General features: G+C 37.6%; 1 protein-coding gene across 1 annotated transcript in view; it reads left to right on the top strand.

Annotated features, from left to right (window-relative positions):
- The window catches only part of LRP1B (LDL receptor related protein 1B), a 1,336,604-nt gene that overhangs the window by 876,206 nt on the left and 437,922 nt on the right, over positions 1–22,476 (top strand). Inside the window, exon 32 of the mRNA XM_043505072.1 lies at positions 5,592–5,741. Coding sequence (XP_043361007.1) covers positions 5,592–5,741 — 150 coding nt within the window. The remainder of the gene's footprint in view (positions 1–5,591; positions 5,742–22,476) is intronic.

Genomic DNA, 22,476 nt, shown 5'->3' with positions numbered 1-22,476 from the left:
CAAAAACCTTCTTGAATATATTGCCTAAGCCAGTGATTCCCAAACTTGGGACGCCGCTTGTTCAGGGAAAGCCCTTGGTGGGCCTGGCTGGTTTGTTTACCTGCTGCGTCCGCAGGTTCGGCCGATAGCAGCTCCCACTGGCCGCGGTTCACTGTGCCCGGCCAATGGGGACTGTGGGAAGTGACGCGGGTCGAGGGACCTACTGGCTGCCGCTTCCCACAGCCCCCATTTGCTGGGCACAGCAAACCGCAGCCAGTGGGAGCTGCGATTGGCCAAACCTGCAGACATGGCATGTAAACAAACCATCCGGGCCCACCAGGAGCTTTTCCTGGACAAGCGGCGTCCCAAGTTTGGAAAACATTGACCTAAAGGATGGTGGGTTCAAGTTGCATAGAAGTGCAGATTGGTGGAGTGGCAAATATTCTTCCAAACAATATTTCACCAGGATGGAGGCATAATTAAATTGATCCTTATGGTTGGTTTTCATACATAAAATTGGTTTAAAATTAGAAAACAAATGTTCCCTGTTCTTTCCTGTTTACTAGATCTCCAGAATCATCTTACCTAAGAAAGTTGCTGTAAAGATTGCCAAAGAGTGTCCTCCTTAATGGAGATAATGTACACATGCAGAAATCCAAAATATTCTCATTTCCAAATTGAAGCATTTTCCATTGAGAGGGTTTTATGGTACACCATACATTAAATTGTGTGTGAGTGGTGTGGGGGGGGCAAGGGAAGCGTCATTGTAGAAATTCAAGTTTTGTATTTATTTGTGGGTACAGCTATACCAGAGGGGGAAATTCAATCCCCAAGAGGAACAGGTAGCATTACCAATGCTGTCTTCTCCTTGGGTTATTCTGCTGAGGACAGCCGTTTTAATTGCAGCTGGAACAAAGGCTGCCTGAGAGATGTGCTGATTCTGCACATCTCTCTTGCAATCATCTAGCACTCATTCCTCAGTCACACCTATCCACTTTGTGGGCTGTGTATGCCCACTCCGGGACTTCCAGTGCACCCTGACCTTTTATCACATTCTGCAGCCTACATTTAAATCCTCAACTGTTCACACTTTGGAGGTTAATGGTTATAGATAAAAAAGACGGGTCAGACACTCCGATATCCATTAGACTTATTTTTGAAGAGAAATATTGAAGAAAATTGTTTAACATAGATTGGGAGTGGCAGGTGGCAGAAAATATTACAAATAATACAGATACCTTCCAATTCTACTGAAGAAGAAAAATGGAGAAAGAGAAAGCAAAACTAAAAGCAGGGTGATATTGGCCACTATGAACACTCAGAAGCACCCAAGGAACCATTCGGTCCCCAGATTATGAGTTGGTAGTAAAAATAAAGCAAATGCCTCTATCAAAGAAGACAAAATTAACTCTTATCTCCTGCAACTCTTGTTTCTCCAACTCATCACAATTACCTCTATCTTTATATCAGTTAAATCACAACATTGGGGGGATCATCCAATATGTGATCTCTGGTAGATTGTGGAAGTCAAACCACTGTTCTGTCTAGATCTAAAGAAATGAAGACACAACTGAGGGTCATTAGCATACTAAGTGAGCTGTAGCTCACGAAAGCTTATGCTCAAATAAATTTGTTAGTTCTAAGGTGCCACAAGTACACCTTTTCTATTAGCTTACTTATAACACTATACACTAAATCATCTCTTTATATTCCCCCAATAGTTTCATATAGGCATTGAATAGGAGAGATGATAGAATAGGAATCATGTGGCACTTCACATAATTAAACAATCATCTTAACCTTCTCTCTGAGTCTTCTGAAGGAAAGAAAGATGGATCCAATTCAACATAACTGTTTACTGTTGATATAGTATGCAGCCCTGTCATCAATACCTCATTGTGTGTGATATGAAAGGCTACTGACAGGTGTAAGAGAATCACCAGAGATCTGATATGTTCCTACAATACACTAAACTCCTTCCACAGGCACAGGAAGACACACTTTCTGAAGACAAGAGATAACATACTAAATAAGACTAAAACCAGATGAGCCAAGAAAATATGGTCAGAGATGCTTCACTGACGCTTCTGGTATTAGGAGGTACTCACAACGTCATGTCACACTCTCTTATAGCCAAATGTTGCAGGTTCTGGCTGAACTGTGAGAGAAGCTGTGACTGAATGCTTTCTTAGGGAAGCAGGAGTGCGGGAGAAAGAAGACTATGAGAGGATAATTGGTCTTGTGGTAAAGACTCTAGATTGGGACTTGTGATCTGGGTTCTGTTCCTGCCCTTCAAAGTTCTTTCTGAGCACCCCACATGAATTGTTTATTGGTTTTGGAGTATCATCTCCCTAGTAGAAAATAGCCTCTGACAGGCAGCTAAAATCTCTAGCTAGGCATTTTTGACAGGAGACTTTCATGGGGAAACTAATAATGGAGGTGAGTAGGAGAACTACCATCCCCCTGGCTATTGGGGTAACACTCCAAGTCCCTTAGGCAGAACATTAGAGGATTTACCAAAGGGATATTTGAATGTCAGGGACTTCTCTATAGACCTGAGTCTGTGTTTCTGAAGATTCTTCAGGAGCTGTCATCGGCAGAAATTCAGCAAATTTCTGGCTGACAGTGGCTTTGTCCAAGATCTAGGCTTGGTTTGGAATCATCTCTCTTCTATGTCATGGGAGACAAACATCACCAGAACTTACTCATATTTCCATTTGATTATACTGAAAACTAACTTTTTGAGAGTCAATAGAAACTGCTGCTGCAGGACCATCTTATTTATCACAGGTTTCAGAGTAGCAGCCGTGTTAGTCTGTATTCGCAAAAAGAAAAGGAGTACTTGTGGCACCTTAGAGACTAACAAATTTATTAGAGCATAAGCTTTCGTGAGATGAAGTGAGCTGTAGCTCACGAAAGCTTATGCTCTAATAAATTTGTTAGTCTCTAAGGTGCCACAAGTACTCCTTTTCATCTTATTTATGTGAGGTGTGCTACCCCCTCACCCTCACCCTTATATTATTGGTCTCTTTATCAAACCATACCCTCCAATTCCTCTTCTGTCCACCAACATTTTAGCATATATTTTCACATCAAATTTTATCAAAGACACAGGGAATGATTTTCACAGTTGTTCTGCTCTTTTTTTTAAGTCAACTATCCATCATGGAGATGTGCTGCAATTACTATAAGATTGGAAATAGTCTTCTCCTTTGAGGAGGAGAATTCTGCAAGGCCATCATCTCATATTTTTCACTTTTCCATATTTTTTTCCCTCTATTGCAATGATTTGATTAGGTCTGGCAAGCATTTTATTTTCTTCATCTGGTCAATATAACATTTTGAAAGTATTTCTGTATATCCTGTCTTGACTGTCTAATTCTGGTTAACATAATTTGAAGTAGAATTTTAATTAGTATTATTAAACTAGTAAGAAGTTTTGCTTTCTTCTTGGTACATGGGGGAAAAATAGGGCTGTCAAGCGATTTAAAAAATAACTGCCATTAATCACACAATTAGAAAAATTAATCATGATTAATTGCACAATTAAAAAATTATTGGAATTAATTGCATGATTATTGCAGTGTTAAACATTTATTTTAAAATGTTTGGATGTTTTCAACATTTTCAAATATATTGATTTCAATTACAACACAATACAAAGGTACAGTGCTCACTTTATATTTATTTTTGATTACAAGTATTTGCACTGTAAAAAAATAAAATAGTATTTTGCAATTCATCTAATACAAGTACTGTAGTGCAATCTCTTTATCATGAAAGTTGAACTTATAAATATATAATTATTTACAAAAAAAAACCCTGCATTCAAAAATAAAACAATGTAAAATTTTAGAGCCTGCAAGTCCAGTCAGTCCTACTTCTTGTGCAGCCAATCACTCAGACAAACAAGTTTATTTACATTTGCAGAAGATAATGCTTCCTGCTTCTTGTTTACAATATCACCTGAAAGTGAGAATAGGTGTTCTCATGGCACTGTTGTAGCCGTCGTTGCAAGATATTTACATGCCAGATGTGCTAAAGATCCATATGTCCCTTCATGCTTCAGTCATCATTCCATTGGACATGCGTCCATGCTGATGTTGGGTTCTGCTTGATAACAATCCAAAGCAGTGTCGACCGATGCATGTTCATTTTCATTATTTGAGTCAGATGGCGCCGGCAGAAGGTTGATTTTCTTTTTTGATGGTTTGGGATCTGTGGTTTCTGCATCAGAATGTTGGTCTTTTAAGACTTCTGAAAGCATGCTCCACACTTTGTCCCTCTCAGATTTTGGAAGTCACTTCAGATTCTTAAATCTTATCCTTAAAATAAAGATATCTATGCTTAGAAATCTCACATTGTGCCTTATTTGCATTTTGTGAAATCTGCAGTGAAAGTGTTCTTAAAATGAACAACATGTGCTGGTCATCATTCAAGACTGCTATAACATGAAATATATACAGAATACAGATAAAACAGAGCAGGGACATAGAATTCTCCTCCAAGGAGTTCAATCACAAATTTAATTAACACATTATTTTTTTTAACGAGCATCATCAGCATGGAAGCATGTCCTCTGGAATGGTGGCCGAAGCATGAAGGGGCATATGAATATTTAGCATATCTGGCACATAAATATCTTGCAATGCTGGCTACAAAAGTGCCATGCACATGTCTGTTCTCACTTTCTGGTGACATTGTAAATAAGAAGAGGGTAGCATTATCTCTGGTAAATGTAAACAAACTTATTTGTCTTAGCAATGGATTGAACAAGAAGTAGTTCTGAAGTTTTACATTGTTTTGTTATGGAGTGCAGTTATGTAATAAAAAGAAAATCTACATTTGTAAGTTGCACTTTCATGACCAAGAAATTGCACTACAGTCCTTGTATGAGGTGAATTGAAAAATACTATTTCTTTTGTTTATAATTTTACAGTGCAAATGTTTGTAATAAAAAATAATATACACTTTGATTTCAATTACAACACAGAATACAATATATACAAAAATGTAGAAAAACATCCAAAATATTTAATATATTTCAATTGGTATTCTATTGTTTAACAGGGCTATTAAAACTGTGATTAAGCATGATTAATTTTTTTTAGTTAATCGCATGAGTTAACTGCAATTAATCAGCAGCCTTAAAAATGTAATTTCTCATCCAGTTTTGAATACACAGGTGATTACAATGTATTTTGTATTTTTACAGTTTGTAATAGCAATAATGGTCTCTTTGGGGCATTTATTGGTAGTTAATGACCTCTCCTAGGACCTCAGCTCATCCAGCTAGTTGTTCACTGCCACAAAATGTCCTTCCATTAGTCAGTTACAGATTAATTTACATTTTTGAGGAGGAAATATGAATAGAATTAAATCTATCACAAAACACAAGCTATTTTTCACTGTAAATTGTCTATTTTATTGTGCTTTCATCTTTGCTTTTGTAACATACATTAAAACAAGAGAGCATTTTATATTTAGATTTCTTTGTTACTGGCTCAAAATCTTTGAATGTGCTTTTCTTTGATAAAAAGAGCCTAACACTGAATTACAATTACATGTTTAAGAGGCCAAAATTATGTTTTAATTGTACGAATTAATTACAGGTCTATCGATAGATTATCTGGAGGACAAGCTTTATTGGATCAGTTCAGGAAATGGAACCATAAATAGATGCAACCTGGATGGTAGTAATTTAGAAATAATAGAGTCAATGAAAGAAGAATTAACAAAAGCTACAGCTTTAACCATCATGGGTAAGTGCTGGGGTACTATATTACTTATTCTTTATATTGATTGGCTACTAATTAATTATGACCTGAAAAATGCTTGGAAAAATTACTGCTGTACTAGCGCAAGTAATACACTTGACATGAACTTCACCAGTGATTTTATATATATATATATATATATATATATATATATATATATATATATAAATTTTAGCTAAGTGGTTTCAGAGGTCATAGAAGTCTGAACTTAAGGCCTCTTACTATAAAGATATATATTTCCAAATGATTCTACATTCTATATACATTTTAAGGTTTCGTATAGATTTTTATTTTATTCAAATAGTATTATTTCACATCTACATTCCAAATTTATACTGCTATCCTTTTTTTCCTAAAAAAACCCCCCAAAACCCAACATCTAATGCGAAGATAAAAATAAAAAAAAAGTTTTAAACTACAACTTAATTTTTTTCTATACTTAAACCTACACTGCCGTGTTTACCTTAATAAATATGTCTCCAGGGAGTCACATGCCTAGGTACGCACTAACAGAATCCTTTTGAGCGGTATCAAAAAGTACTGTGGGGAAGGGGCAGAGGGTGTCTAAATAGCCTTGCCCCTAATAACAATTCTTTCCTCTCTCCCTAACAGATAAAGCGGCTTAGGAGCTTGTCTCTATACCTTTCTCTTCTGCATAATGCTTTCCTATAAGCTTATAAATAATTAAACCACTTATCTTAGTGTTAACGTTTGTTATTCTTAAAAAAATCCAGCAAAACAAACAAATATGTATTACATGAGGCAGGCATTATCCCTTTGCTCTAGGGAAAACAGAGACTTCTCCTGTCCTCCCCCAGAGGCAAACTGAATCCCTTTTATGGTCATGGCCCCGTCACCCTTCTTCATGAGCCCCCCAAGTTGAACTTAAGGTCTACTTATTAAAGTCCTATATATGCTTAGGCATTTAAAAACGTAAAGATATTTAACAGAGGCAGGACATCTAACTAGAAAAGCTGAACATCGAAAAAATTAACGGAGCTGGGACGTGACACTAGGATACTGATGACTAAGACTCTCCTGATGACTAGAATGATTTTCTTGCCCTGGGGAAAAAATAAAGACTTAAGGGTTTTTGTTCTTGTTGTTTGTTTGTTTTCTGTTCTGCATCAGAACAAAACAGACATTTTGACATTTTTCACATGAAAAAATAGAGAGAGAGAACACAACCCACCCCAGAATAGCTAATAGCCCACCGGGCAGTTTTTGAAAGATTTACAAAATTCTCCCTATGTGCACCCCTCGGTCTCCAGTTGAGTTCATATAAATCAGTGATGTTGGTTTTAGCTATGTGAAAATAGGTGTGTTTAATAAACTTGATTTATGTTGGTATGTATAGAGATATCTGCCCATATTTTTGCTTATGTTTGTACATACAGATAAAATAGGTGGTTTCATAGCTGGCATTTAATTACTAATATTGAATAATACATGGAGTATCAGCTGAACTTCAGAGTTTTTGTCACAGCATAAATACAAACCAATATTAATATTTTTCCACTGGTAATTTGCTAAAAATAGGTTCAATATCAGAATAATATTTTCATATTAAATTTTGTGTGCTGTGGAAATCAACTGAGGAAAAAAGATCTTAGTGTATTTTAATTCTTGTCTTAAAAAGATTCAAAGATGTTTACTGTATAATTTCACTGACTTGATTATAACTGAGTTTTTTTGTATAAATCAATGCTAATAGAATAAAAACATTGTCTTTCCTTTAGAGAACTATAGGAGGTATTTTATGATGGGAATAAGGATATTTGTTCATACTTTCACTGGGATGTCCTCCTAGATTATATATCTGCCTGAAGTCTGCAGTTGAGACTCTCAGTAATTGTTACCAGTATTGAGATCAAGAGAGTCAATGCTTTCAGATTAAAGGGTTTGTTGTTACTATCAGAATAGAAACGTTTCATGTTCTTCTTACATTAAGAATTAATAGAGTGCAATTAGTTCATGTTACCATGTGATACTTGCTGCTACATACTTTTAAAATAAATTTAATATATATTTATGCATCTTTCCAAAATAAAATAATATCTTGTTATATTAATACTTCTTCCTTTTCTCAGTTAGTTGACTCTTTTGTTGGGATGTCTAGATTTTTTTAAAGCCCATATTACGGATTTTGGCCCAGATTTTTAAAGATTTTTAGGCACTACTGCGTTCAGTGTTGCAACATCTGATTTAGGAGAGTATGACCTTGTCTACGCTAATACTGTAAGTTGATCTAGGTTATGTAAATGACGTAACTTAAATTAATGTAACTTGCATAGACTTAAAGTGGTGTCTACACTGCACTATGTCGATGGAAGACACTCTCCCATCAACATAGCTTCCGCCTTTCGTTGAGATAGAGTACTGAAGTTGACAGGAGAGCCCTTTCCCATTGACCTAGCACGTCTTCACCAAACCCGCTAAAGAGATGTTGCTGCACTGATTGCCACAGCACCAATTTAGCCACATAGTGAAGACAAGCCCTTTGTCTCATTTTCAAAAGGGATTTAGATACTTAGGAGCCTATATCCCATTAATTATCAATAGAATACTCTTGAGGGCTAGACTCGTAAACGAGCTCAGCACCTTAACTGCCTCTTTAGGCACAGAATCAGGGCCCATTTGGATTCTTTTAAACCCTCCCCTGTTGGGAGAAGGTGGAGAAGAGAGAGAGAGAAGGAGTCAAGCCACCAGTAGGCGAGTAGCAGCAAGTGAGCAAGCTTCTCCTGGAGGGAAGGCTGCATTCCCTCCCATAAGGAAGAAAAAAAAGCCAAAACACTGGCTGAGAGAAGTACGGACTGCCCCTGTGCAGCCAAGAGAGGCTGTTTTACCGAAGGCCATCTCACCAAGGCAAAAAAACAGCTAAGACTGGTGAGACCGAGAAGGTGCCTTGCCACAGAACACATTTTTATAACGGAATGGGGATAATTATTGTGCTTTGACATGTTTGGAGTATGCAATTGCTGAAAGGGCCAAGGAGGAATCTCAGGCGTAGTTGATAACCCAAAAGTTTGACAGTTCTATTACATGGTAGTTACAAACGAAAAGGAGGACTTGTGGCACCTTAGAGACTAACAAATTCATTTGAGCATAAGCTTTCATTAACTACAGCTCTCTTCATCGGATGCATTCAGTGGAATACAGTAGGGAGATTTATATACACAAAAAACATGAAATGATGGGTGTTACCATACACACTGTAACAAGAGTGATCAGGTAAGGTGAGTGTGTGGGGGGACCTTTTGTAGTGATAATCAAGGTGGGCCATTTCCAGCAGTTGACAAGAACGTCTAAGGAACAGCGGGGAGTGGGGGACATGGGGAAATGCATCAGATGAAGTGATCTGTAGCTCACGAAAACTTATGCTCAAATAAATTTGTTAGTCTCTAAGGTGCCACAAGTACTCCTTTTCTTCATGGGGAAGTAGTTTTACTTTGTGTAATAACCCAGTGTTTATTCAAGCCTAAGTTAATTTTATCCAGTTTGCAAATAATTTCAATTCAGCAGTCTCTAATTGGAGTCCATTTTTGAAGTTTTTGTTGTTGAAGAATTGCCACTTTTAGGTCTGTAATCGAGTGACCAAAGAGATTGAAGTGTTCTCCAACTGGTCTTTGAACGTTATAATTCTTGATGTCTGATTTGTGTCCATTTATTCTTTTACATGGAGACTGTCCAGTTTGACCAATGTACATGTCAGAGGAGCATTGTTGGCACATGATGGCATATATCACATTGGAAGATGTGCAGGTGAACGAGCCTCTGATAGTGTGGCTGATGTGATTAGGCCCTATGATGGTGTCCCCTGAATAGGTATATGGACACAATTGGCAAAGGACTTTGTTGCAAGGATAGGTTCCTGGGTTAGTGCTTCTGTTGTGTGGTGTGTGGTTGCTGGTGAGTATTTGCTTCAGGTTGGGGGGCTGTCTGTAGGCAAGGACTTGCCTGTCTCCCAAGATCTGTGAGAGTGATGGGTCATCCTTCAGGATAGGTTGTAGATCCTTGATGATGCGTTGGAGAGGTTTTAGCTGGGGGCTGAAGGTGATGGCTAGAGGCATTCTGTTATTTTCTTTGTTGGGCTGTCCTGTAGTAGGTAACTTCTGGGTACTCTTCTGGCTCTGTCAGTCTGCTTCTTCACGTTAGCAGGTGGGTATTGTAGTTGTAAGAATGCTTGATAGAGATCTTGTAGGTGTTTGTTTCTGTCTGAGGGGTTGGAGCAAATACAGTTGTATTGTAGAGCTTGGCTGTAGACAATGGATCGTGTGGTGTGGTCTGGATGAAAGCTGGAGGCATGTAGGTAGGAATAGCGGTCCATAGGTTTCCAGTATAGGGTGGTGTTTATGTTACATCACTTATTAGTACCATAGTGTCTAGGAAGTGGATTTCTTGTGTGGACTGATCTAGGCTGAGGTTGATGGTGGGATGGAAATTGTTGAAATGCTGGTGGAATTCCTCAAGGGCTTCTTCAAAACTTCAAAAACAAACTCCGAGGAGAGAATACTGTATTGGAATTATTGTGCAAACTGCATACAATTAACTTAGGCTTGAATAAAGACTGGGAGTGTATGGGTCATTACACAAAGTAAAACTATTTCCCCATGTTTATTCCCTCCCTCCCCCACACCCTCCCTTCCCTGCTGTTCCTAAGACATTCTTGTCAACTGCTGGAAATGGCCCAGCTTGGTTATCACTACAAAAGGTTTCCCCCCGCCCTCACTGTCCTGCTGGTAATAGCTCACCTTACCTGATCACTCTCGTTACAGTGTGTATGGTAACACCCATTGTTTCATGTTCTCTGTGTATAGAAATCTCCCCACTGTATTTTCCACTGAATGCATCCGATGAAGTGAGCTGTAGCTCACGAAAGCTTATGCTCAAATAAATTTGTTAGTCTCTAAATTGCCACAAGTCCTCCTTTTCATTTTGCGAATACAGACTAACATGGCTGCTACTCTGAAACCTGTCATGGTGGTTACAATAACTTTAAGGACATGAGACAAGACAGGTGTGTCTTTTTCCCTTTCATCTCTCTTTCCCACTAACATTTCCAGCTCATCCTCCCTTTCCTATCCCTTTAAGCTATTAGCACTCCAGAAACCAGAAAAAAGTGGTAGAATCTGTGAACTTTAAAAAATAGCTGTTTTTTTCACAATAGTGTATTTTAGGAACCTCTTCCTCAAATTACCACAAATGTGGATCATTAATCCTACCCCACACATCTATGAGGCACAGCAAATATCAACACAGTCTGAGTAAGCATGAAAGAAAAGGAATACTTTTCAAGGATGCAAAGGAGAAATGCATCCGATGAAGTGAGCTGTAGCTCACAAAAGCTTATGCTCAAATAAATTTGTTAGTCTCTAAGGTGCCACAAGTACTCCTTTTCTGTTTTACGAATACAGACTAACACGGCTGCTACTCTGAAACCTGAGTAAACATGGACATTTTAGAACACTTTGAAAGATTTCTGTTTCAAAGCAAATTTTCCTAGCTCCATTTTAGAGAGACAAGGCAGGTGAGGCAATATTTCGTATTGGACCAACTTCAGTTGGTGAAAGAGTCAAGTTTTTAAGCTACACAGAGTTCTTCTTCATGTCTGGGAAAGGTATTTAGAGTGTCACAACTAAGCACATGGTTGAACAGATTTTTTAGCATAAGTAGTTACATATTCTAAGGGACCATTCAAAGTGAAATCACCCATTAACACCCCGGAAATTCCCAGCCTTGAAGAAGAGCTCTATGTAGCTCAAAATCTTGTCTCTTTCGCCAACAGAAATTGGTCCAATATGAAATATTGCCTCACCTGCCTTGTCTCTCTAATATCACAGGACCAACACAGCTACAACAACAATGCAAACAATCTCAACTACAGCGGACTTGTGCTCCACTATAATATTGTATGAAATTAATCATCAGCAACTGTTTTGCAGATCCCCAGCACAGAATAATTCTGAAAGTAGAGGATGCTCTGAGATGTGTGAAGTGGCCTACTAATCTCAATGTGATGTTCTCAGCTGAATGAAAACACCCCAAGGAGATGAATACAGCCTAAACAATAGCTTTGAGATGCATTAAAAGCTTCATTCATCTCACTGGATGTTCTCCCGAGTATCAATCCTTGAGAGCCTGTGCCATGCATCACACATGCCCATTCCCAGCTTCTCTCCCCAGTCTCATAGTGTGGTCTTGGAGCATGCTCCCAGAATGCCTTTTTTCAGCTTCCCCCCCAGAGAGGAGCTGCTAAAGACATTAGATTAGGACTTCTGATTTGAGTTCAATTCCATGGCCTCAAACTTCTCTCTGTGCAAAGTTCTCTCTCTCTCTGTTCAATCCCACATGAATTGTATATTGGTTTTGGAGTAGCATCTCCCTAATCGAAAACAGTCTCCGACAGGCAGCTAAGTCCCTTGTTATGCATTTGAGACAGGAGGTTGAGACTTTGCTAAGAAAGTAGGAGAACTACTGCCCACCTGGCTTTTGGGGTAACACTCAAAATCCCTTGGGAAGAACATTAGAGGGTTTTGTTGTGTGGTGTTGTGTGTGGTGTAAATACCTAAGATAGCTGGTTAGAAGATACTTGAGGCTGCAGCAGTAATCTTTGAACCACTTCTCCAAGGCCAAGTTGGCTATATCCTCCTTTTAGGGATTTTGTGTACATATCAGTTCACAAGCCAGACATTATGGCTTCCAGTTCCCCAAGAAATGTCTGAAGTCTAGAAACCAAAATCCTACTCCTGGAGAAGAGGCTTGTGCAACTGGAGCAATTTATTTAATATTTAAAGGAAGGGAATCAAAGAGAGATCAACCCCCAAAGCTTCAGAGAAATATGCCACATGTTTTATAAATGTAACTCATCCTCTCTAGTCTTTCCATAATTAATATATCAAGAAGTGTCAACAGCCAAATGTGGGAGCTGTGGTCAGATAAATTAATGTCTGCTGTGACATTAATCTTTTTCTATGGCCTATTTTAAAGTACGGAAAACTTGTTTATTCTGGTGCAAGTGAGTGACAATAGGAACATCTCAATCTACACTTCCAGACATCCTGAAATTTCTGCCAGCCACTTCATTTGGGTTTCACTGCCCAAATGCTTGCTTTTCATGCAAGCATACTCCATGGTTTTGTTGAACAGTTTTGCAGGTCATTCCCTGAATGTTTCCGAGTCCCTCAAAAATTGGGAATGGAAAAAATTGCTATTTAGTCACCCTTGTAGTTTGTTTTCTATTGTCTGACAGCACCTCCTTCAGGAAATATCTGTCTGTACCTCAAGCTCCACTTGTTCCTATTGTTTTCTTTGCCATAATAGTCAGGGATCTTCATGTCATATCCTGTGATCTACAAGGACCACTGAGATAAAAAGAAAAGGAGTACTTGTGGCACCTTAGAGACTAACAAATTTATTTGAGCATAAGCTTTCATGAGCTACAGCTCACTACATTGGATGCATTTGTTAGTCTCTAAGGTGCCATAAGTACTCCTTTTCTTTTTGCGAATACAGACTAACACAGCTGCTACTCTGAAACCTATCACTGAGATAAAGTTATTCTTGGGACATTCTTATAACTGGAGCCCTTCCTCAACTCAGGCTAAAAGGAATTTTAACAGTTAATTTGAACTATGGCTTTGCTCATTGTTCTGTTCTAATTTGTGAAAGCTGAAGAATGGTAGACAACATATCTTGGATGTCAAGAGATTAATCTTAATTTAATTTCGACAGACTATTGAGCTCATAGACTCTGAGAGGTGATTCATTTTGCATCAATAACTTAGGCCTGGTCTACACTAAGAAATTAGGTTGGTATAACTACATCCCTCAGCAGTGTGAAAAATCCAACCCCGTGAGCGACGCAGTTAAACTGACCTAACCCCTGGTGTAGACAACAGTAGGTCAATGGGAGAATTCTCCCTTTGACCTAGTTGCCATCTCTTGAGGAGTTAGATTACCTACCACTTAAGGACCCCTGCCATTAGTGTGTAGGTAGTTTCTTCATTGAAATGCTACAGTATTGTATCTGTGTCACACAGCATATTAAGTGTAAACAAGGACTGAGTGTGGTAGAAAAGGTTAGATCCAAATAAAAAAATCTGAGTAAGGAATCTATTTAAAAATGATTATTTAAGCACTTGGAGGGAAGCCCCAAATGTATTAAAAAGCTCAACTGATCGCACAGATGGGAGGAGAGAGAAGAGGTCTTTTTAATGGACATAGGTAAAGCAACTACTTGGACATCAGTTCATAACTTCCAACATTAAATGTTGTCTGAACATAATTGGATGCTGCCTTTTACAGGAGAGTATCCATAGTATGCCCACATCTTGAATACTCTGTGCAGATGTGGTTGCCCCATCTCAAAAAAGGTATATTGGAATTGGAAAAGGTTCAGAAAAGAGCAACAAAAATTATTAGCGGTATGCAACAGCTTCCATATGAGGAAAGATTAATAAGACTGGAACTTTTCTGCTTGGAAAAGAGATGACTAAGGGGGAAACATGATGGAGGTCTATAAAATCATGACTGGTATGGAAAAAGTAAATAAGGAAGTGATGTTTACTCCTCATAACACAAGAACTAGGGGTCACCAAATGAAATTAATAGGCAGCAGGTTTAAAATAAACAAAAGGAAGTATTTCTTCATACAATGCACCATAAACCTGTGGAACTCTTTGCCAGAGGATGTTTTGAAAGGCAAGACTATAGCAGGGTTCAAAAAAGAAAGAGATAAATTCATAGAAGATAGGTCCATCAATGTCTCTTAGCCAGGATGGGCAGGGATGGTGTCCCTAGCCTCTGCCAGAAGCTGGAAAGGGGATGGATTACTTGATGATTATCTGTTTTGTTCATTCCCTCTGGAGCACCTGGCATTGAAGAAGACAGGATACTGGGCTAGGTGGACCTTTGGTCTGACCCAATATGGTCATTCTTATGTTCTTATATGATGTGATGCTATGATAATCTCTATGAATGTGGGTTATCCTGTCTTTTGTTGGTGACATCTTTAATAAATACAGAGAGCAAATATATAATTTATGATATGTTGCAAATTTAATTAAGGTTGTTTTTGTTTGTCTTATTTAAGTTGTATCTCACTTATTAAAATTGAAGCTCTTAGAAAGAGAATACTCATTAATGTAAGATATTAATTATTTGTTACACTAACATAAATTTACTACATTTTCTGCATTGAATGATTATATTTAGATAGTAAGTGCTATTCCTGGTGAAATGTTTATACAACTTCAAGCAGGAGCATTTCAAAAGCATCAACATATGCCTTTTAATAGGAATTAATACATTAACAGGATGACCTTTTGAAAATGAATCAATATTTGTATTTATTTTACTAGTCATATTACAGTACATTCAAAAGTCTCGTAAAATTACTAATTCTTTTTTAAAATTTTATAAATTACTTTTAATTTTTCATATAGAAAATGTCTGAACTATAAGATATATTTGTTTTGTAATTTCAGTTATATTAGATTACTAATTTGATATAATTGATCTATCAACTACTGGATTTTGATATGGTCTTGAATTAATTTAACAAAATGGCATCAGTAGTGGTTAACTATACAAATAGTCCCATTTACTTCTGCGGGGTTTAATTCTGTAGTGAGAGGTGCTACTTAGTTCAAAAATACTCAGTTACATGTACCTAAATTTTCCAAGCCATCAGTCTTCTAATTGCCATAACACTTCATTACATTAACAGTAATATATGAAATATATCTAGGCAAATTGCCCAGTGCTAAGTGCAGTACATAGTTGTCTTCCTAAGTACTCAAACTACCATTAATGAAAACTAATGACCCATCAAAATTTGCATTCAAAGTATTGCTTGAAATCTCCAAAGAACAGTATGAAATTCTAGTGTAGCAATTTTTGTCACTGTAAATTGCTGTTTCCCAATATGTTGCTCCTCTTAATGCTAATTACCCTACAAAGTGGATAAATATAACTATTGTAATGTATATTATAGCCTGGTTTCAGAAACAAGATTGTAATTATTGTTTGGAGAACACTCTCATTAGCATAAATGCGACAATTAAATTATTTAAATTTAGGAATATCGCTTAAAATAGTGTTGATGCATCTTCTCCTATGTGGTAAAGGTGAAATTCTTTAAAAACATTCAAAGTGTTTTTATGTTAAGTCAAGAACTATATTTAATGATAAAACATAGGTTGTGAAAAGATAATTTTATAATCTTTTTTTCTTATTCTGTCTTTATACTTTGATATTTGACTAGCATTCCATTATGAGAGTATTATTTTGAGTTTGAAATACAATTGTTAATGAACTGTTTAGGCTGAGGGGAAAGTTGTATTTTGGATTGTGGTACATTTAGAGGAAATGAATTCAATCTAACATTTAATTAGAATTCAGGAATGAATAAATGAAGTTGAAAGATTCATTCCAAAATTCTGCTTATAAGGAACATTTACAGTCAAATATAGAAATGTTGCAGATTGTTTAGAATCATGCAGTTATCTGATATTGCCTATTCAAATTGAATCAAAACACTTTGCTCTTTAGCTCTTAGTTATAGCTGGCCAACTCAGACTTGCTCAGATTTTTTGCAGGTAGGTCATGGGAGGATTTTCCCCAGGATATCTAGACTTTAGAACTTCATATTTTTTTCATACAATTGAAATGTCAGGATGTGCATTGACTTCAAGATACTTAGACTCCCAGTCCAACTTTCTTATGTGATTGAGACCTTTAACTCTCAGCTCTTCTATACCTTACAGTCTTCTTAACACCTTTTACACCCTATTCCCCTTATTTCTCCCCCCGAGGCCTTCTTAAGGAAATATAATCAAAAATAGATCCATATTTTTTATATTTCTATTGAAATATTTTTAATTATTAAAACGTTTTTGTAAACACCCAGGAATTATGTTGACAATAATGGAGAGGAAGATGGAAGAATCAGTGTGTGATGTATTTTGATCTATTAGATTTTTTAAAATGTGTAGATGCAGGAGACCATTTATCTTCTATATCCAAAGAAGACCAGTACTCTAAGGGCTAGTGAGATTATCTTGTGGTGAATAGTTTTGTAATTCTAATGTCTATTGTGGAAAAAAATGATTCTGTGATCTAAGAACAAAGATACTAGGATTGTCTAATTACATGATGGGAATTAGCAGGAGAGGTAGGTGGTCTAGATACAGTTTACTGTTTATGAGAGCATTAATAGTCTCATTTAGCAGCACAGTAAGCAAAATAGTCTGACTAAATGTTCCACTGAGGGATGCAGAAATGGATTGGACATATTATTCAGAAAGAAAAGGAGAGAGGAAACTGCATTTTCAGTATGGCGAGCTATCTGGAATGGAGATTTTGGTACAACCAGTCTTTCTGCTCACATCCAGTGGTGAAAAAATGTGAAGTTTTCTGTATTAATTATATAGGAACAAGATGTCAGATTGCTGCTTTGCTAGAGCACCCCAAGTGCCAGTATACAGAGGGCCAGATCTTGGCACCCAACTCTTTGTGTTCCCAGAGCAACACAAAGGTTATGCTGGGGATTTCACTGACATAAGGGATGTCCCCAGGTAGTAGAAAGTCAGTGTGTGTAGCTCTATATCACCTGCTTCCTTCCTGAAACCCAGTTATGAATTCTTCTTGGGCAGGTTGCATGTGTGAGGGGTGGAGCTAGACTACAGTAAGCAGCTGCATCACTTGTTGGTTCATGTTCAATGTATGATCCATGTTAACTCCCGGATCATTTTCAGTAGTACATTACCTAGCCAGGTTTCAGAGTAGCAGCCGTGTTAGTCTGTATTTGCAAAAAGAAAAATAGTACTTGTGGCACCTTAGAGACTAACAAATTTATTTGAGCATAAGCTTTTGTGAGCTACAGCTCACTTCATTGGATGCATTCCAGATCTCCTATTTGTCGAAGTCATTTTGAATTCTAATCAAATTATAATTAATTATTTCTGAATTGAAAATGAGTATATTTTTAAGATTATTCAGACGTGCTCAATTTGATCCCCTTTAATTTAAATTTTAAAAAATCTAAAAAATGCGCCAGAGTGCAGGAATATTGAACATTTTTCATACAGAAACCATTCCAGGATCATATTGTATAGAGATGAATAATTTGAATCTATTTAGCATTTAGATTCTGAACAATTAGAAAATGTTAGATTACAGCAATATGTGTTTATAGTAACTGCTTCTCTGACATTGATTTCCCATGCAGCAGTGCTTACATTATTGAAATTTATATTATTTTCATTTCAAAAATACATAAATAAGCAGCACCGACCAATTAAAGTTATGGTTGAAATTGTTTCCCCCCATACACCCAGTTTGGTCCCCTTTTTAATCCCTCATGTACAGACAAAATCAAAATAATATTACTTCTGGAATTGAGGTAGACTATTGGAAGAAAATATTAAGTCAATTTGACAAAAGGTTCATAAAACACCCTAAAAATAGAGCTATTAAACACGATTTCTAAAGGGCTAGTGGTGGCAGTAGTGATGGTGTCCCGACCCTCTCAATCCCCTTATAAAGAAAGATTGGAAAGAAGACTGTTTAAACTTTCATTCTTTACTGGACTTGCCTAGAAAAGATATAATGTCAGGGTCAAATTTTAGTTGATTAACATATCATAACTGAAGATATTAATATTGTGTTTAATATTGCACACAGGGAACATCAGCTATAGAAAGGTTAGCATAGTATTTCAAAGGACTGCTGGAATTTAATTTCCCTAGGCCCTTTCTTTGCTGAGATATAATCTGTAGGGTGGGCTTGGTAATGGAATGCTTACAAGGACAGTAGCAACCCTCCTAAGATTTACCTGGAGCAATTGACTCAACAAGTAACCTGAGGCACACAAAAGAGGCTGATGATCCTTTTAACATTTGCTGGGGGGGGGAAGGGTCTCTTCTGCAGGACGTATGGTGCAGCACATGGTTTTGTGGGGCTATGTTAGATGGCCATAGTCTTAACCCATATATCTGTGCACACTCTGAAGTTAGTGTTAGGGTCACAATAAGGTATTGTAGGGATGGATATTATTCTGATGTCATGGACTGATCATTACCTCCTACAGTATGAGGTTAAGACCAAAATTATTTCAGTGAATGAGGAAAAACCCATTTTATCTCACCTTTTATTTTCTCCTAAAAAGAAAAAGACTGTGGCATTTCTCACAGCAAAATGAAACAAAACAAAATTCACAAATTTTTATTTACAATGTTTTCCTTGAAAACCAAAAAAGTAGAGAAAATAGATATTTTCTGGTGAAAATTTCTGCTGGTAAAACAACCCCCTCTCCTCCCACAAAGTCATTTTTTTTTTACAAAAAATATTCAACCTGCTCTAGTTGGTACCCATATTTTCTCTCACAGCGGAGGTCTTGTTTTCACCCTTTGAAGCTAACAGAATCTGAGTGCTTCCAGAGGGTTCTGAAGCAAAAATAAGTTACTGCCAGATGAATGCCCAGCAGTATTTTCTGAGGACTCCGTAATGATCTTTTTTGTACTCAATAACAGGCAGAAAGGTCTCTTGGCAGCCTCTTTCCTGGCTTCACCCTAACATATCACCATGATTTGTGGGTTCCCTGTAACAACTAATGGAAGAGGGAGTGTCAGAAGTCACTTGCTCTGAAGCTGATAGCTTGTGTCATGAAGATCTTTTTTTCTTAATTCTTATGCTATGGCTCTGAGATGCAAATATGCTAAGACTCTCATTCAGCAGATGTGTTCTGAGTATTATCTAGCCTATTTAATCCAGACTCTTTCTGTCTGGTTGCTGTTGCAAATGCCTCCTGTTGTGAGGACATTTTTTTCTTTACTTAGCAGATAAACACTCATAGCTTTGGGCAGATCTGGCTAGGACCTTGGAGAAAGTTCATTTTCTGGAGGGGAAAAAGAAAAGGAGTACTTGTGGCACCTTAGAGACTAACAAATTTATTAGAGCGTAAGCTTTCGTGAGCTACAGCTCACTTAGCTCACGAAAGCTTATGCTCTAATAAATTTGTTAGTCTCTAAGGTGCCACAAGTACTCCTTTTCTTTTTGCAAATACAGACTAACACGGCTGCTACTCTGAAACCTTTCTGGAGGGGCTAATTGCTAGATATTTTGTTCTTGAATTTTGGCCAGTAGTATTTACAGAGATTCTAGATGTATTTAGGAGAAGTTTGTGTCACAGTCTGTGTCTTGGATCCTGTCCTTCCTGGCTGATGAAGGACTAGTTGGGAAGTACTAGCCTTTTGTTGGTGGAGATAGTAAATCCCTCCATAAGTGTGGCAAGGTGCTGATTGTTAAAAGTCCAGAAAAGCCCATCTTTTCATAGATTCTAAGTACAGAAGGGACCATTGTGATAATCTTGTCTGAATTCTTGTAAAGCACAGGCCATAATTCTGCCCCAAAATAATTCCTAGAGCATATTTTTTAGAAAAAACCCTCATCCTATTTAAAAATTGTCAGTGATGGAAAATCCAGCACAACGTTGATAAATTGTTCCAATGTTAATTACTCTAACCGTTAAAAAAATATGCGTTATTTTCAGTCTGAATTTGTCTAGCTTCAGCTTCCAGCCATTGGATCAAACTTTTTTCTGCTAGATTGAAGCGCCCATAATCACATTTTGGTTCCCTATATAGGGACTTATAAACTATCCAATCCCCAATTACCTTCTATTTGTTAAGCTACATAGACTGAGCTTCCTGAGTCTGCTGCTGCAAAGCATGTTTTTCTAATCCTCTAATCATTCTTATGTCTCTACTCTGAACCCTCTCCAATTTATCAATATCCTTCTTGAATTGTGGGCCAATGGGGGCTGCGGGAAGTGGTGGCCAGCACATCCCTCAGACCACGCCGCTTCCCGCAACTCCCATTGGTCTGGGACGGCGAACTGCGGCCAGGGGGAGCTGCGATTGGCTGAACCTGTGGATGCGGCAGGTAAACAAACCGGCCCAGCCAATCAGGGGGCTTACCCTGGTGGGCTGTGTGCCAAAGGTTAACAATCCCTGGTTTAGGATATACAGATTTTCACAATCTCAGTGTAGATGATGCATTTTTTGAGATAGTAAAGTGAACAAGCATCCCCATCAAAAGGTTGAGGCAGCTTTTAAGGACCTCCTCAATGGGCTTTTTTAAGAAAAAAAGTTTCTGGATTATCACGCTTGTGACCTATGTTTGAGGGCAGCTTTCAGTTCTCTAGAAGCAAGGGATGATATCAACACTATAACACTATAAAGGTGACATCACTTAAATCAACAAGGAAGCCCGAAAAGCAATGAAGTGTACAAAGATCACACCCTCATGTGGATATGTGTTGAATAGAATGCAGATAGGTCCAGGAGAATGAAAAGTCAATTCCACATAATCAAGTCTGCAAATGAAAGGGCCAGTCCCAGAAAACCAGAGGAAAGTGATGTATTCAGAATAAAACCAAGAAGAGACGCGTGTATTCTGCAGATTGAAGAACCATCAGCAAGCCTAACAGACTTCTAACAAAATATTTGGACTTTGATCTCACGTCCCTCTGGCCCTTGATAAGAGAGCCCAGCAGAATATCACCAGGTTTCTGGAGTAGTTAATTTTGAAAGCCCAGACTAAACGAGGGGACTGATTTTTTGGAACTAGTGTTATGTCCAAGGAAATCACATCAGAGTAGCAGTTATTACGAGTGTATTGAGACAAAGTTCAAGTTTTCATGAGTAGTCCGTTTGCTATAGGTTTACAGTCTGCCTTTTAAGTGTGCAAAACTGGGAACTGTCAACTATAATATCTACCATATTACACTCTAGGAAACAATCAGCTTCATTAGTGGATTTGCAAGAAGATGAACATTTTCATTCTCTGTTCCAGATGTTCTTGAATTCCTGCAATCTGCTCTGGGTTAGGTCTAGGTGCTAGTTCTCTTAAGATGCACATTGAATATCTGTTACAGCACTGTGTGAAAGAATGGATAACTTGTCTTTTGTTCATCAACCAAATAAGATCAGATTCTTCAGAGTTGTGGAAAATCTAATCATTAGATACTCTGTCCCTTATATATCCCCTCCCCGAAGCATCTGTTATGGACGAGGTATAAAAAAGAATTTTATCAAGGGAAGGCAAGTGTCAAGAAGGGCATGATTAGAATCTAACCATTTTTTTTTCTCTCCATATCTGAATTCCTGAGTCCGGGCTTCCAAGTTCCACAACTGCAGAGTAATAATGCTGTTCAAAGACAGCTACTGTGAGATTTTTGAAAAAAAAAACCTGCATTGCATATCTGTTTCTCTTGTTGGGGTTGATGTTTCTGTCTTTTTCTCACCCTCCCACCTCCCCGGGGGGCTACCATCTCTTCCTTTCATTTTCTGGTGGTTGTGACTCACCATAGAGCCCACAGATGTAACTAGAAGGGATTATATACAAGTAGAAGTAAAGGGAAAAAAATCTACACAAACAAAAACCCACCCACTAGAAAAAAAATCCTAATTGTGGGCTTGCTATGACTATAGAATAGCCTCCCCTAAGAAAGTGGTGAAAACCCCATCATTTGGTATATTTAATTAAACAGGCAAAACACTGGAGAGTGTCTTTACAATAAGAATCTTGCAGTAACCCCAGGAGATTGATAAAATGATCACATAGGTCTTTTCCATATAAGTTGTATGATACCAAACCCCACCAAATAAGTACATTGGTTGGATGTTTTGGCTAAAATGATTGGCAGTGAAACAGTTAT

Source organism: Dermochelys coriacea, chromosome 11, assembly GCF_009764565.3.
Source record: "Dermochelys coriacea isolate rDerCor1 chromosome 11, rDerCor1.pri.v4, whole genome shotgun sequence".
NCBI classification, from domain to species: domain Eukaryota; kingdom Metazoa; phylum Chordata; order Testudines; family Dermochelyidae; genus Dermochelys; species Dermochelys coriacea.
This window is presented reverse-complemented; position numbering and strand designations above follow the sequence as displayed.